Below are 18,042 nucleotides of genomic sequence, written 5' to 3'. Positions count from 1 at the left end.
AGAATGGTTTGCAGAGGCAAGTGTGAATTGAGGATTTGTTAGAAAATAGAGAGTAAAAATATGCATGACATTTGTAGTTTGGTGGGAGATGTCTCAGGAATCAGTTCTGGAGCCCAACTGCTCACAGTCTATGTCTTTGAGTGTTTGTTGAAATCCCCCAATTTTGGCTTGGTGGGGAAGATTAAGGCACACCGGATCCACAGTGGGTTGGTAAGTTGGATATAAAATTGGCTTGGTCATAGAAGGCATAGGGTGGTGGTGGAGAGGTGTTATCGGTATTGGTCTCCAAGAATTAGTGCTGTGACCTCTGTGAAACATAAATGATCTGGATAGCAAGTTTACAGATGACACGGAAAATGATGAAGTTGGGGACAGTGAAGAAGGCTGTCAAAGGATGTAGCAGTATATAAATCGTTTGGAAATTTGGGCAAAGAAATGGCAAATTGAGTATATCTGTACATGAGATGTTGCATTTTGAAGTTAAGATGCCAATACAAAATGTAAGAGCATTGATTTACAGAGGGATCATGGGGTGCATAGCTCCCTGAAAGTGGCAACATTGAAAGTGGGTGGGGGGAAGAGGTTGATGTTTTTCTTTGAACGGGTGCCATGGTTTTCTTTGTTTCATGGCTGTCTGGGGAAGATGAATCTCAGGGTTGTACACTGCATACTTTGATAATAAATGTACTTTGAATCTTTGTAGTAGATGGGGTGGTAAAGAGAGCATACAACATGCTTGCCTTCATCAGTCAGTGCACTGAGTATTAATGTAAAGAAGTCTCATTGCATGTGCATAGAACTTTATTTAAGCCATATTTAGAGTATTGTATGCACTTCTGGTCCTACACCAAGGAAAGTATGTAGAAACTTAGGAGAGAGTGCAGAAGTTGCTCACGAAGAAGTTGCCTGGATTGGAAAGTGTTAGTATGAGGAGGGAGTAGACAAACTTCAATAGTTTTCTCTGGAGCATCAGTGGTTGAGGGGCAACTCAGTAGAAATTTAGAAAATTCTAAGACATAGATAGGGCAGACAGTCTTTCACAGGGTGGAAATGCTAAATACTATTTGGTCTAGATTTAAGATGGGGGGGGAATGTTAAAAGGAGTTTTGTGAGGTTTTTTTTATATACAGTGTTATAGGTACCAGGAACATATTGTCAGGAAAAATGTTAGAAGTTGATATGAACAAGACGGACACAAGAAGCAGACAGGAAATAGATCAATTCAGGCCATGTGCAGGCAGCTAGGATTAACTAGATGGGCATCATGGTCAGTGTTGACATGGTGGGTTGAAGGATCTGTTCCTGTGCTGTACTATTATGTATTCTACCATTTAGATGAAACAATCTATTAAAATACATCTAAATCTACAAAACAGAGTGTGATGGAGAAGCTACAGAGGGTAGAAAGAGGTTAAGTGAATGAGTAAGGATGTGATAGATGATGTAGAATGTAGAAAAATATTTGGTCATTTTTGGAAAATTTGAAAGGTGTTGGTATTTAAGAGGCCTAGGGTGACCTTGACATAAGTCACACAGTTACTTGTAGCTACAGCAAGCAATTCAGAAGGCTTTTATATGCTTTTAATTATGTAAAGCTCTGCTAAGAGTGCATCTGGAATATCGCATACTGTTCTCTGTCCATATTTTTGTGCAAGAGTCGGAGGAGTACAGTTAAAGTTAATCCCCTGCCTGGGATAGTAGGGGAGGTTTATATAAATTACACAGCCTGTCTTAAGTTGAAAGAATGACAGATAAGACATTTGGATCTGGCAAAGTTTCTAACAGGCTTGTCAGGGTAAACAAGGCAATGATGATTCTCCTTGTTGGAGTTAAGACCTGGGTTGCTCATTTAAGGAAGGAGATGAAAAGAAATGTATTAATTTGGAGAGTGGTGAGTCTTCGGAATTCTCTACCAGATTCATTTGCTTGTGTGCTTGAATCAGAGGGCGAAAGAATTTTAGGTACTGAGGGACTATAACACTGAGGTAAAAGATTGGATACAATTTATTGAATAATTGGCAAATACAAAGTGCCCAATGGCTGTTCTACTTCTGCTTAGTTCTGTTCACCTCTCTCTGTTCCTGCGCCCACTCTTCCCATGCTCAGCCTGTGCACGTCCTTCGTTCACCGTGACAACCTGCAGCCCTCTGCTTCTATCTCACAGAGAAGCCCAACAGATCCTTACCCACTACAACCTTCCTCTATCACTTAGAACTTCATCCTCCTTTTCCATGCTCATAAACTATTAAACCTCTTTTAGTATCCTGCTCCTGATGAAAGATGCATTGATATTAGATCAAAACAGAGAGCTCTCTCTAGCTCATTTCCCCAGCTGCCCCTGTCCTCCCCTGTCCACTGGCTATCTAGTTTACACAACAGTAGCAATGCAGTGCCTAATGATGCACTCTTTCCCTTCCCTCACACTAGGATATTGAATCGGAAAATATAAACGTGGTGAAGAGACTGTTTCAGCTGCAGAACCGGAACGCCAGCACCATTCGCACGGTGATGGTAGCAGACTGCAGCAGACATAACACTCCGGATCTTCTGCTGGGCTTCGAGGAGCAGGGGCTCAGTTCATCACCTCAGGTGTTTTACCTGGGTAGCGACAGCGAGGACGAATGTTACAACAAGCCGAAGCACAGCAACGAGAGTGCGAGTGAGCTGGAGGCTGGTGTGCAGGACAGTGCAGAGATAGAGGCAGGCGCGGACACTATAGGGCTCCAGCCTCTGTTAGATGAGAAGCAGTTGGAGGCACGAGTGGCAGATCTTTTTCTACAGGCCAAGACAAAGCCTGCAGACATGGACATCCTGTCAGAGTGTCAGGAAACTCAAAACAAGAAGTACTTGATCTTCACCACAGGAAGCCTTACCTACACTCCCCACCAGATAGGTAGGTTCCAGGTGCCTTATCTGTACCAAGATGAGGCCTGTCCTATCACAATATATTCGGCAAGGTAACTTTTGCATGTGTATAACAGGTTTAAAGAAATGATTTGTTTCAAAGCAACTGATGAGGTTTGGGGAGGGTCCATATAAAATGACAGTGAGTTGTATAGGACCTGTTAAGAGTGAAAAGCAACAGTTTGTGAAAAAGGAAGTTGTTAAAGCAGTGCATTAAAGGAGGTTAGGTTGGAGAGGTAATTCCAGAGTTAGTACGTTGGTGGCTTAAGGTACATCTACCAGTGGTGGAGCAATTAAACTAGTGGTTGTGCAAGAGGGAAGAAATGGATGAGGGTCAGGACAATTTTCTGTGGTCCATATGATTCCTTTAAGTTACATAAAGTTACTGTACATAACCCCAGCTCTCCACCTACTCGTAATAAAAGTAATAATGTAATCGTGGAGAAAACTTATCTTCAGTGAGCCTGGGTAAACTAAATTTTCATCATTGTTCTTGGAATGCATTGATGGTTTTCTGGAATAACCTTTTGAAGAACTGCACTTTTAGATCTAGTGTTGTGCAAAGAGACGGCATTAATATAATAACGTATAATTGAAAGTCAAGGAAGAACTCTTAATTTGATAGTGAGTTTGAAAGCGACTTAAGCAATTCAAAATTTGGTTCTTAAGTCGGAATAAATTGCATTGGTATAAGAAGGATAGTTACAGAGGTGGGACGGCAAAACTGGATTAAAAAGATCAGAATAGTGATCTGAGGAGCCCGTTTCTGTCCTGTATGACTCTGACTTCATGGATCTATCAGGATAAATAAGGACTGGCATATGTTGGAAGATATGAGCCAGGTTATACTAAGAACTCAAATCTTCCGTGGGAAAAGTGGTCTGATTGTAGGTAACAAGTTAAAATAACATTAGGTTTTGGTTAGAGGCTTATAAATGTTACTATCAGCATTTAGGTTGAGTATTGGGAGCACTTTAGAATTCAGTAAAAGATGAGAAAGGTAATTGAAGGAGATAACTCAGAGTATGAAAGTAAACTTGAATGGACATAGAAATGAAGGTGAAAGCTTCCATAATATTGGGGGAAAATTGCCACGGCCAGTATTTAATGCCCATCACCAGGTGCCTCTCCTCTAAAACCTATGCTTTCTAGTTTTTAATACCTTTGCTACGGGGAAACGTTTCCTATTACCCTATTCATGTTGCTCATAATTTCATATACCTCTAGCAGATCTTCCCTCAACCTCCTCCACTCCAAGGAAACTAAACATACAGTACCTTACGCAGTCTCCCCTCCTTACTGAAATGCACCATCCCAGGCAATATCCTGGTAACTTTCCATTCCTTCTCCAGTGCTATCACACCCTTCCTATAGTATGATAACTAGAACTGCTGCAGTACTCCAGCTGTGGCTTTCAAAGTTTTATAAAGTGTTACACTACTTTATCTGTTCTTATGTTCTGTGCCCTACCTTTTTCACTCCATTTATCCATGCTGCCACTTTCGGGGATCCTTGGTTTTGAACACCAAGGTTCCTCTATTCCTCAATGCTCACTAGGCTGTACTATTTATTGTGTATGTCCTGCCCTTGCTAGACCTTCTTAGCATCAGCTTGTACTTATCTGGGCTAAATTCAGTCCATTTTACCAAGTGATCCACCCCATTCTATAGCCTACACCTAGCTCTTTGATTTTTGTTGTTGTCTGTAAACTTCTTTCATTCATATCCAAATTGTTAATGCATGCTACAAATAATAAGGGTCCCAGCACAAATCACTGTGGTACATCTCTAGTAACAGGCTTTTGATCACAATAACGACCCTCCTCTGCCGCCTCCTATTGGGAGTTCAGATAAGGTCGGACATGGACAGTAAATGGTAGGGCAATAAGGAATGATGAACAGAGCAGGGGAAAACTCAGTTTGTCAGGCCATATCTATGGAGAGGGTCAACGTTTCAGGCTGTGACCGTTTATCGGTATTGGAAAAGGAAGGAGGAAGAAGCCAGAATAAGGAGGTGGGAGGAGGGGAAGGAGTACAAGCTGGAAGTTGATAGGTGAGGGGGAAGTTAGGGGTATGAAGTGAGAAGCTGGGAGATGGAGGGTGGAAGTAAAGGGCTGAAGAGGAAGAAATGGTATGGGAGAGGAGAGTAGACCATGGGAGAAAGGGAAGGACGAATGGCACCAGAGGAAGATGATAGGCAAGTGAAGAGAAGAGAAGGAACAAGAGGGGAACCAGAATGGGGAATGGAAAAGCGGGGGGGGGGCGGGGGGGGGATAAACTACTAGAAGTTGGAGTAATCTTTGTTCCTATCAAGTTGGAGGCTACCCAGGCAGAATATGAGGTGTTGCTCCTTCAACTTCAGAGTGGCTCATCATGGCAGTAGAGGAGGCCATGGACTGATGTGTCAGATTGAAATGGGGAGTGGAATTAAAATGACTGGGCACTTGGAAATTCTCCCTGTTGCAGTCCGACTGAAGGTACTTGACAAAGTGGTCCTCCGGTCTACTTCAAATCTCATCGAGGCAGAGGAGGCTGCACCAGGAACATCAGATACAGTTGATGACTCCGACAGACTTATGGGTGAAGTGTTGACTCACCTGGGGCTCTGAATAGGAGTGTGGAAGGAAGTGAATAGGCAGATTGGCACTTGTGCTGCTGCAGAGATGAGTGCCAGGAAGGAGAACAGTTAGGAGGGACAAATGGACAAAGGAATCACTGAGAGAGCGATCCCTGCAGAAAGCAGAGAATGGGGGTGAGTTGAGATGTGTTTTGTGATGGGATCCAGTTGAATATGGTAGAAGCTGCAGTGAATGCTGTGCTGGATATGGACGCTCATGGGTGGTGGGTAAGGAGAAAAGGAAGTCTATGCTAGAAGATTGTGTGAGGGCAGATGTCCAGGATCATAGACTCATAGAAATTTACAGCACATTACAGGCTCTTTGGCCCACAATATTGTGCCGACCATGTAACCTACTCTAGAAACTGCCTAGAAATACCCTACCACATAGCCTTCTATTTTTCTAAGCTCCATGTGCCTATCTAAGAGTCCTTTAAAAGACCCTATTGTATCCGCCACTATCCGCAATGCACACATACCCACCACTCTCGGTGTAAACAAACCTCAGACATCCCCCTTGTACCTACTTCCAAGCACCTTAAAACTGTGCCCCCTCGTGTTGGCTATTTCAGCCCTGAGAAAAAGCCTTTGGCTATCCACATGATCAATGCCTCTCATCACCTTATACACCTCTATCAGGTCACCACTCAACCTATTCTCATAAGGCATGCTCTCCAATCCAGGCGACATTCTTGTAAATCTCCTCTACTCTCTCTATAGTATCCACAACTTTTGTGTAGTGAGGTGACCAGAACCCAACACAGTACTCCAAGTGGGGTCTAACTAAGGTCTTGTATAGCTTTAACATTACCTCATGGCTCTTGAACTCAATCCCATGGTTGTCACACCATGCGCCATATGCTGCCTTAACAACACAGTCAACCTGTGCAGCAGCTTTGAGTGTCCTATGGACACAGACCCCAAGATCTCGCTGATCCTCCACACTGCCAAGAGTCTTACTATTATTATTATATTTTGTCTTCAAATTTGACCTACCAAAATTAATCACTTCACACTTATCTGGGTTGAGCTCCAACTGCCACTTCTCAGCCCAGTTTTGCATCCTAACGATGTCTCGCTGTAACCTCTGACAGCCCTCCACACATCCACAACACCCCCAACCTTTATGCCATCATCAAACTTACTAACCCACTCTTCTACTTCCTCATCCAGGTCATTTATAAAAATCACAAAGAGGAGGGGTCCCAGAATAGATCCCTGCGGAACACCACTGGTTACCGACCTCCGTGTAGAATACGAGCCATCTATAACCACACTTTGCCTTCTGTGGGCAAGCTAATTGATCCACAAAGCAAGGTCTCCTTGGTCCCATGCCTTATTACTTTCTGAATGAGCCTCGCTCGGAGAACCTTATCAAATGCCTTACTGAAATCCATGTACACTACATCCACTGCTCTACCTTCATCAATGTGCTGTGTTACCTCCTCAAAGAATTCAGTTGGGCTCGTAAGGCACGACCTGCCCTTGCAAAGCCATGCTGATTATCCCTAATCAGATTATGTCTCTCCAAATGAGTAAAGGAAGGAAATACGGGTGAGGGCAGCATCAGTGGTGGAGGAAGGGACCCCCCCCCCCCCCACATTTGTTGGAGGAGGAGGATATTTCAGATTTCCAGGAAAGGAAATCGGCCTGAGAACAGATGCGGCAGAGATAGAGGAACTGAGAAAAGATAGGAAGAGGTAGTAGGTTTATAAAGTATATCAGTAGCAGTCTGTCTCCAGAAATGGAGACAGAGATTGAGAAAGGAGAGCGAGGTGTCAGAAATGGACCAAGTGAATTTAAGGGTGGAAACTGCAGGCAAAGTTGATGAAATTGACGAGCTCAGCACGAGTGCATGAAGCAGCACCATTACAATCATCAGTGAAGCACAGGAAGAGTTGAGGAGCATTACCAGTGAAGGCTTGGAACACATGAGCTTTTCCACATAGTTAACGAAAAGGCAGGCATAGCTGGAGCCCGTGGCTGTAGCTTGGAGAAAGTGGGGCGAGCTAAAAGAGAAATTGTGTGTGAGGACTAGTTCTGCTAGATGGAGCAGGATGGTGGGGAGGGGAACTAGTTAGGTCTGTCTACAAAGAAGTGGAGAACTTTAAGGCCTTCTTGATGGAGGATAGAAATGTATAGGGACTGGACATTCATGGTGAAAATGAGGCATTCAGGTACAGGGAACTGAAAGGTGTTGAAGAGATCGGGAGCATATGAATTGTCATGGATATAGGTAGTAGGGGCATGAACCAAGGGGGATAAGATGGAGTCACTGGCTATCCGTTCACTTAATCTATGCATCTTATCGTCATGTACACCTCTATTGTCACCTCTCACCCCCGTTTGCTCTAAAGAGAAAAACCCTAGCTCAGTCAACCTGTCCCATAATACAAACTCTCTAATCCACGCAGCATCCTGGTAAATCTCCTCTGCACCTTCTCTAAAGCTTCCGCATCCTTCCTATAATGAGGTGACAAGGGCTGAACACAATATTCCAAGAGTGATCTAACCAGGGTTTTGTAGAACTGCAACATTACCTCTTGGCTCTTAAACTCAATCCCCCGACTACTGAAGGCCAACACTTCACAACCCTATCAACTTGCGTGGCAACTTTGATGGATCTATGGAAGTGGACCCTATGATCCCTCTGCTCCTTCACACTTCCAAGTCTCCTATCATTAGCCCTGTATTCTGTCTTCAAATTCGACTTTCCAAAGTTGAATCAGTTCACTGTTTTCTAGGCTGAACACCATTTGCCACTTCTCAGCTCGGATCTACATTCTGCCAATGTCCAATTGTAACCTATGACAACCTTTTACACTATCCACAACTCCATCAACCTTCGTGTCATCTTCAAACTTACTAACCCACCCTTCCACTTTCTCATCCAAGTCATTTATAAAAATCATAAAGAGCATGGGCCCCAGAGCAGACCTCCAGGCAGAGTATGCTCCATCTGTAACCACTCTGTCTTCTTGGGCAAGCCAATTCTGAATTCACAGTCAAATTTCCCTGGGCCCCTTTCCTCCTGACTTTTCCAAATGAGCCTACTATGGGGAACCTTATCGAATCCTTTACTAAGATCCATACATCCACAGCAGTACCTTCATCAATTTCCTAGTAACATCCTCCAAGAATTCAAGCAGGCTCATGAGGTATGACCTACCCCTCTCAAAGCCATGCTGATTATCCATAATCAGGCTATGCTTCAAATGCTTGTACGTCTTGTTTCTAAGAATCTTTTCCAATAGTTTGCCCACCACTGAAGTAAGATTCACTGGTCTATTATTCCCAGGGATAACCCTACTCTCTATTTTGATCAAAGGAGTAACATTCCTACTCAATTTTTCATAAATCTTTTATCTCCTTCCTTGTCACTGGTGCATTGAAAATAAACCCAGTACGTCAGGGATCATCTCATCCATTCATGCATCCCAATTTTCTGCTTTACCCCATTTCAACGTTACTTCAAATTGCCCTGTGATAAACTAGTGCAGACAGACCCTGGGTTACGTAAGGGTTCTGTTCCTGGGAACTCTCCCTGTTTCAGTTTTTATTTTCCTAAATCCGGAAAGTTATTTCAGTGTAAGCTATTAACATGAACAATTATCTGTTGTCTTCCCCTGTGTAGTTACAAAGGTACAGAATTAGTGTTCCACGTCTAAGGGTTGGTTTTGATGGCCTTGCAGTATCAATAGATGTTGCGTTGTTTTCTAGTGTTTTAGAAGCATCAATAGAAGAGATTGCTTTGTCAATTTCCAAAATAAATCTCTTTAACTGGCCTACTGCAGGGGTATCTTTAAATAATTATATACACAAAATGCTGGAGGAACTCAGCAGGTCAGGCAGCATCCATGGAAATGAACAGTCAATATTTTTGGCTGAGACCCTTCTACAGGACTGAAAAGTAAGAGGGAAGATACTGAAATAAGGGAGGGGAAGGATAGCTAGAAGCTAGAAGGTGAGGGTGGGAACTGTAAAAGGCTGGAGATGCAGGAATATGATAGGTGAGGAGAGTGTACCACAGGAGAAAGGGAAGAATGAGAGGCACCAAAGGGAGGTGATAGGCAAGTGAGAAGTGGTAAGAGACCAGGGTGGAGAATAGAAGAAGAGGGAAAGAGGAGGGAATTTTTTTACCAGCAGAAGAAATCGATATTCATACCATCAGATTTCTTGTGTTTAAGCTTTAAGCAGTTTTCTGTTTGGAAGACTGGTTGACTTTTGAATAAATTAGTGACCCCTGTTCCATAGCTTCTGAAGACATTTGCACTTCTGTAATTGATTTTGCTATGTTGAAAAAAATCATTTCAAAATATTGGAAGAATTTCTGTAAGTCAGGTCTTCCATAGCCTGTGGAACCTCTGTAATGATAAATTTTCCATCCTCATTAAGATCAGTGTTTGTGGATGAGAATGAAATGTGTAATTGCAAACCTGCTGTGTTGAAGGGAATTCCTAAGAGTGGCCTTGTACAATGTGACGGATAAATAAGACACAATTTGTTCTCGTATCATGTCTTATTTTTGTTTAACAAGTTCAGCTTTCACGTTATTTGCTCCATAATAATGATTGGAGTTCTTTTGTTTCTTCTGGAAGTTTTTGTCCTGTTTCAATGTTCAGTCAAATATGTGAAGAGACACTGTTTAGACACATATGTATGGATCCTGCATTATTGTAGAGGGAAGGGAGAAATGATATTGGAGAACAAACCATCTGGAAAAGCTGGAAATTGACAGCCACTTAAAGCAGATGGAGGTTTTTGTGGACATGTACAAGAGGAGATATGAATTTTTCTTTTTGATATTTCAGGTATTAAGCAAATACTGCCTCATCACATGACAACAACTGGTCCAGTACTGGGGGAAGAACGGAGTTCTAACGAGTTCTTTGATCCTTTGGACTATACGATTGATGTCCATGGTCACATCATTGGAATGGGTCTGTCTCCAGACCACAGGTCAGTCCTGTTATACCACACCAGGCAATGAGCACAGCTATTCTACTATTCATTGACTTTGACCAGGATATACCCACATGCAACATCCAAGCATTCATTAACATGTATAATACTTGAAATAAATGTTTGATGGGTTAATTAAGAAGGGCAGCTAAAGACAGAGACAGTGTAGTAGGTTGGCTGTTTAGGATTAATGTGAGGAGGATTTTTTTTTATTAGCTTGTTTTGCTTTGAAATTCTCAATGCCAGGAATGTCTTTTCAAAGTCAGTTGGAAATGTGGTTTTGAGATATGATGGCAGCCCATTCCTTGGTGTTGTTTCTACGCCAAGCCACAGAGTCCTAACGGAGTGTGTGTCCAGGTTCTTTGTGTTATTGACTCTGTGCTGGATTTGTTATTGCACTGTGCTACCTTTCAGGTATTTGTATGTGAACAGTCGTGCCTGGCCCAAAGGCTGTGTCATCAGTGATCCCATGAACCCTCCGCCCATTGCTGAGGAAATTGATATCCACGTATTTGACTTGAAGACAATGCAGGAAGTAACACAGACCCTGCGGGCACACACTGCTTACACTCCCAATGACGAGTGTTTCTTCATCTTCTTGGATGTCAGCAGGGATTATGTTGCCAGGTAAACTTATTGCTTCCTTTCAATCCACGTCATCTGAGGGGTCCGCAGTTCCTGTATGTTCGCCCATCTCTTATCAGAATCGTGAATTGCCTTGAAAGTATATTCCTGATATTACCTAGCCCACTTATTGGCCACTACCTCAGGTCCATGACCATATAGTCAGGTGATAACGACTGCAGAGTGAATTGTTGCCAGATGGGGCAACCTGTATCCAAAGAGAAACTGCTACTAAATTTTCAGAGATCGATAACACTTCAAGGGGATGCACTAAACAAAATGAAAGTGTCTTAAAGTAGTGTTAACATTTTTCTATGTGTGCGGTTCATGATAAATTGGACTTGGAAAGAAGTTGTGCATCTGGAGAAGGCAATTCATACTAGATTACCCTCTGTTAGGGCAAGGTCCCTGATACATGGGGACATGCATGGACTCCAGATAATTATTGGGTACCACTGTAGTGTAGTAGTTAGTACGATGCAGTTACAGCTTGGGACGTTCTAAAGTTCAGAATTCAATTCCAGCGCCGTTCTGTGAAGAGTCTGTATGTCCTCTCCGTGGAATGTGTGGATTTTCCTAGGGTGCAATGGTTTCCTCCCACAGTCCAAAGACGTACCAGATAGGTTAATTGTTCATTGTAAATTGTCCGGTGATTAGGTTAGGGTTAATAATCGGTGGTGTTGGAGTGCTGGGGCAGTGTGGCTCGAAGGGCCTATTCTGTGCTATGTCTCTGAATAAAATTTATGACCAATAATAGCTTTGCCCAGCATTAGATATAGCATTTGAGATCACTCCCTTAACATAAAGGCTAATCTAGCAGCCTCTGGAGGAAAATGTATGACGATCTAGGGAGGATATTTGGGTGGAATTGAGGAATGGGAAACGTGAGGTAACATTTATAGGGGTGTATTATAGACCACCAAATGGGGAGCAAGAATTGGAGGAGCAAATTTGTAAGGAGATAGCAGATATTTGTAGCAAGCACAAGGTTGTGATTGTGGGAGATTTTAATTTTCCACACATAGACTGGGAAGCCCATACTGTAAAAGGGCTGCAACACACATCAAAGTTGTTGGTGAACACAGCAGGCCAGGCAGCATCTCTAGGAAGTGGTACTGTAAAAAGGCTGGATGGTTCGGAGTTTGTAAAATGTGTGCAGGATAGTTTTTTTGCAGTAATACATAGAGGTACCAACTAGAGAAGGGGTAGTGTTGGATCTCCTGTTAGGGAATGAGCTAAGTCAGGTGACGGAGGTTTGTGTTGGGGAGCAGTTCGGGTCCAGTGATCACAATGCCATTAGTTTCAATATAATTATGGAGAAGGATAGATCTGGACCCAGGGTTGAGATTTTTGATTAGAGAAAGGCTAACTTTGAGGAGATGCGAAAGGATTTAGTAGGACTGGATTGGGACAATTTGTTTTATGGGAAGGATGTAATAGAGAAATGGAGGTCATTTAAAGGTGAAATTTTGAGGGTTCAGAATCTTTATGTTCCTGTTAGGTTGAAAGGAAAAATTAAAAGTTTGAGAGAGCCATGGTTTTCAAGGAATATTGGAAACTTGGTTTGGAAAAAGAGAGATATCTACAATAAATATAGGCAGCATGGAGTAAATGAGGTGCTCGAGGAATATAAAGAATGTAAAAAGAATCTTAAGAAAGAAATTAGAAAAGCTAAAAGAAGATATGAGGTTGCTTTGGCAAGTAAGGTGAAAATAAATCCAAAGGGTTTCTACAGTTATATTAATAGCAAAAAGATAGTGAGGGATCAAATTGGTCCCTTAGGGAATCAGAGTGGACAGCTATGTGTGGAGCCAAAAGAAATTGGGGAGATTCTGAACAATTTCTTTTCTTCGGTATTCACTAAGGAGAAGGATATTGAATTGTGTAAGATAAGGGAAAACAGGTAGGGAAGTTATGGAAGCAACACACATCAAAGTTGCTGGTGAACGCAGCAGGCCAGGCAGCATCTCTAGGAAGAGGTACAGTCGACGTTTCAGGCCGAGACCCTTCGTCAGGACACAGGGTCTCGGCCTGAAACGTCGACTGTACCTCTTCCTAGAGATGCTGCCTGGCCTGTTTTGTTCACCAGCAACTTTGATGTGTGTTGCTCGAATTTCCAGCATCTGCAGAATTCCTCGTGTTTGCGGGAAGTTATGGAAACTATGATGATTAAAGAAGAGCGAGTACTGGCGCTTTTAAGGAATATAAAAGTGGATAAGTCTCCAGGTCCTGACAGGATATTCCCTAGGACCTTGAGGGAAGTTGGTGTGGAAATAGCAGGGGCTCTGACAGAAATATTTCAAATGTCATTAGAAACGGGGATGGTGCCGGAGGATTGGTGTATTGCTCATGTTGTTCCATTGTTTAAAAAGGGTTCTAAGAATAAACCTAGCAATTATCGGCCTGTGAGTTTGACGTCAGTGGTGGGTAAATTGATGGAAAGTATTCTTAGAGATGGTATATATAATTATCTGGATATACAGGGTCTGATTAGGAACAGTCAACATGGATTTGTGCGTGGAAGGTCATGTTTGACAAATGTTATTGAACTTTTTGAAGAGGTTACTAGGAATGTTGACGAGGGTAAAGCGGTGAATGTTGTCTACATGGACTTCAGTAAGGCCTTTGACAAGGTTCCACACGGAAGGTTAGTTAGGAAGGTTCAATCGTTAGGCATTAATATGGAAGTAGTAAAATGGATTCAGCAGTGGCTGGATGGGAGACGCCAGCGAGTAGTGGTGGATAATTGTTAGTCAGATTGGAGGCTAGTGACTAGTGGTGTGCCTCGGATCTGTACTGGGTCCAATGTTGTTTGTCATATACAATAATGATCTGGATGATGGGGTGGTAAATTGGATTAGTAAGTATGCAGATAATACTAAGATAGGTGGAGTTGTGGATAATGAAGCAGGTTTTCGAAGCTTGCAGAGAGATTTAGGCCAGTTAGAAGAGTGGGCTGAAAGATGGCAGGTGGAGTTTAATGCTGATAAATGTGAGGTGCTACATTTTGGTAGGACTAATCAAAATAGGACATACAGGGCATTGAAGAATGCAGTAGAACAGAGGGATCTAGGAATAATGGTGCATAGTTCCCAGAAGGTGGAATCTCTTGTGGATAGGGTGGTGAAGAAAGCTTTTGGTATGCTGGCCTTTATAATCAGAGCATTGAGTATAGAAGTTGGGATGTAATGTTGAAATTGTACAAGGCATTGGTAAGGCCAAATTTGGAGTATTCTGTACAGTTCTGGTCACTGAATTATAGGAAAGATGTCAACAAAATAGAGAGTACGGAGAAGATTTACTAGAATTTTACCTGGGTTTCATCACCTAAGTTACAGAGAAAGGTTGAACGAGTTGGGTCTTTATTCTTTGGAGCGTAGAAGGTTGAGGGGGGGACTTGATAGAGGTGTTTAAAATTATGAGGGGGATAGATAGAGTTGACATGGATAGGCTTTTTCCATTGAGAGTGGGGGAGATTCAAACAAGAGGACATGAGTTGAGAGTTAAACGTCAAAAGTTTAGGGGTAACATGAGGGGGAACTTCTTTTCAGAGAGTGGTAGCTGTGTGGAACGAGCTTCCAGCAGAAGTGGTTGAGGCAGGTTGGATGATGTCATTTAAAGTTAAATTGGACAGCTATATGGACAGGAAAGGAATGGAGGGTTATGGGCTAGGTCAGTGGGACTAGGTGAGAGTAAGAGTTCGGCACAGACCAGATGGGCCGAGATGGCCTGTTTCCGTGCTGTAATTGTTATATGGTTATATATGATCTGTGCTGTGTATTGATTGAAGTCCTGTTAGATTGAATTTAGGATTGGGGAGATGGTGATGATGAGGGGAGAGTGAGCCATCTATGACTGATTGAAGTCTGTATTAGAGAAGGGTTTGTACTAGTTCACAATCAGCACTTTTTAGGTTCTCTTTGTGGGATGTGGCTGTCAATGGCAAGACCTTAATTTAGTTGTTATTTAAGGTCAATGCCTGGAATTCTCTGCGCTGCACCCTGCTCTCTACCACTGTACTGTCAACTCTGGTGATCTGTTCTCATGTGACAGTGTGCTATGGCATCATGGTAGAGAGGTCTGAAGAATAAGCTGAAAAATAGGTTATATAAATGCAACTGCATTAGACTTTTGCTTGAAAAGCCTGTGAAACAGCTGTTCCAATATAGGAACTAGCTCCAGCTGTTTATGATGAATTGACTTCATTTGTGAAAGCAATCTGTGGTAAATTAGTCTCTTTATTGCAGATTGGAGCATGCTGGTTCGATTGTGAGGTGTATCAGAACTTGGTCTTGTATACTGCTGGGATGAGTTGTAATATGTCTGTTGGGGTTGGTCTGCTAGAGATTGGAGTTGTTCTGTGCAAATGGAAAGACCAATGATTGTACAGTAAGTATAATCATGGCAGATGGAGTTCTTTGTGTATGGATGTATTCAGGGAGCTGAACATGGAAAGACATGTCACTTGTTTTTCAAATTCATGACCCTGGCATCCATATGCACAGATCCACAACACTTATTATTGTTTTCCCTTGAACTCCCTCAATGTACTGATGAAATGCTTTGATGGATGGTATGCAAAACAGTTTTTCACTGTACCTTGGTACAGTGACTAAAATAATCAGCCAATCAACCTATTAAAAAGGACACTGGTAACCCAAGTTAATAAACAGAGGAACAACTTCTAGGGGGTTATAAATCGAGTTGTTTGTAAGCAGAGGGTATGGATTCAAATTTAATGGATAAATATACAGAGGAGGCACGTTTTCCAGTCACAGGCCTTTTCTGTGATACAGAAACAGGCTCTTTGTCCCATTGAGTCTAAGCGGACCGTCAACATTTTAAACTAACATTAATTCCACTATTTGAAATCTCACCACATTTTCATCCACTCTCCAGAGATTCTCTATCCATTTACTCTGGGGTAATCTTCAATGGCCAATGTCTCTGGGATGTGTGAAGAAACCAGAGCAAACAGGGCAAACAATTCAGTCATGGGAGAATGTGCATTCTCCACACAGACACCACCAGAGGTCAGGATTGAACCAAAATCTCTGGAGCTGAAGTGAAAATGTTAACTGGCTTGGCAGCTGTTTACTATCTCCATGCTTTCTGTCTCACTCTAGTGGTGCTGAGGACCGACATGGCTACATCTGGGATAGGCACTACAACATCTGCCTTGCAAAGCTACAGCACGAGGATGTGGTGAATTCTGTGGCCTTCAGCCCAGTGGACCAAGAAATGTTGATCACAGCCAGTGATGACTGCACTTTGAAGGTTTGGCGTTCACCACGCATCATGCGTATCATCAGCACCAAGCCCAACCGCAAGAAATTCTCCTTCTTCTGGCTCAATAAGAAGTGACTGAGTCATGGGTCAGGAACATGGGTTGAGAGGTTACTCTGGGTACCTGTAGCTAATACTACTGTACTCGTCCAGATGACTTCAAACTTTCAGGAAAGTGGTTACAGAGGAGAGAACATCAAAATTCATTTGATTTTCTGAATTGTGCTCCAAGTCCCTCAAACATGCAGGTGTGATACTAGTCAGTCCACGTTGAATGAATCTGAAGGTAAATGCTTCTAACCAACTACAGCTGGACATTGACTTAATTTGCATGTCTTCTCAAATCAGCAAGTACTGCTTGCCAGCTGTTCATCCCAAATTGGTGCCACATGGCTCAACAGTTCAGTTCAGCTGAGGTTTCCACTCCCACTGCAGCCTTACACATGGAGCCTACAGCTAAGTTAACTTGGTACGGTGTAAAGAATAACTGAAAACACTTGACTCTCCAGGTTGAAACTCTGTATTTAAAACTGGGCTTGCTTTCTGGGTATTGTAATCCTATTCTAAAATGTACAGTTGTTGGTTCATTCTAATTTCAGAATGTTCTGTAGACAATAAATGGATTCACAAAGTTTCACTGTTCAATGCAATAGTTCACAATAGTTAAGATGTTGTACTGCTGTCAGAGGTAGCTCTACAACAGTACACACTAAGCACTGCAGCACATACAAAATACTGGAGGAACTCAGCAAGTTGGGTATCATCTGTTGAGCAGAATAACTTGTCCGTTACCTCCCTCTGGTTCCCTTCCTCCTTTGGTCTAATGTTCCCTATTAGATTCCTCCTTCAGTACTTTACCTCCTCTGCCTATCTCCCCTCCCCCCCCACCCCCCAACCTCCTTATTCTGGCTTCTGCTCCCTTTTCCAGGTCTTGGACTGAAATATCAACTGTTTATTCCCATCCATGGATGCTGCCTGACTTGCTGAATACCTCCAGTATTTTGTGTGGAGCTCTGGATCTCTTGTTTAAAATAGTGGCATGCAAAAGTTTGGGCATCCCTGGTCAAAATTTCTTTGACTGTGAATAGCTAAGCGAGTAAAAGATGAACTGATTTCCAAAAGGCATAAAGTTAAAGATGACGCATTTCTTTAATATTTTTAAGCAAGAAAACTTTTATTTCCATCTCTTACAGTTTCAAAATAACAAAAAAGGAAAAGGGCCTGAAGCAAAAGTTTGGGCACCCTGCATGGCAGTACTTAGTAACACCCCCTTTGGCAAGTATCACAGCTTATAAACACTTTTTGTAGCCAGCTAAGAGTCTTTCAATTCTTGTTTGGGGGATTTTTGCCCATTCTTCCTTGCAAAAGGCTTCGTGTTCTGTGAGATCCTTGGGCTGTCTTGCATGCACTGCTCTTTTGAGGTCTATCCACAGATTTTCGATGATGTTTAGGTCGGGGGACTGTGAGGGCCATGGCAAAACCTTCAACTTGTGCCTCTTGAGGTAGTCCATTGTGGATTTTGAGGTGTGTTTAGGATCATTACCCTGTTGTAGAAGCCATCCTCTTTTCATCTTCGGCTTTTTTTTACAGATGGTGTGATGTTTACTTCCAGAATTTGCTGGTATTTAATTGAATTCATTCTTCCCTCTA

General features: G+C 42.5%; 1 protein-coding gene across 4 annotated transcripts in view; it reads left to right on the top strand.

The window, feature by feature from the left end:
* The window catches only part of fbxw5 (F-box and WD repeat domain containing 5), a 41,364-nt gene extending 23,736 nt beyond the window's left edge, over positions 1-17,628 (top strand). For all 4 annotated transcript variants that reach the window (XM_063073192.1, XM_063073191.1, XM_063073194.1 and 1 more), the window contains exons 6-9: positions 2,428-2,893; positions 10,332-10,479; positions 10,897-11,109; positions 16,233-17,628. In XM_063073192.1, coding sequence (XP_062929262.1) covers positions 2,428-2,893; positions 10,332-10,479; positions 10,897-11,109; positions 16,233-16,470 — 1,065 coding nt within the window. In that variant the 3' untranslated portion in view covers positions 16,471-17,628. The remainder of the gene's footprint in view (positions 1-2,427; positions 2,894-10,331; positions 10,480-10,896; positions 11,110-16,232) is intronic.
* Positions 17,629-18,042: the final 414 nt, after the last annotated feature.

This window comes from Mobula hypostoma, chromosome 21 (genome assembly GCF_963921235.1).
Source record: "Mobula hypostoma chromosome 21, sMobHyp1.1, whole genome shotgun sequence".
Lineage (NCBI taxonomy): Eukaryota > Metazoa > Chordata > Chondrichthyes > Myliobatiformes > Myliobatidae > Mobula > Mobula hypostoma.
The sequence above is the reverse complement of the archived record's forward strand: the minus strand, read 5'-3'. Positions and strand labels throughout refer to the sequence as shown.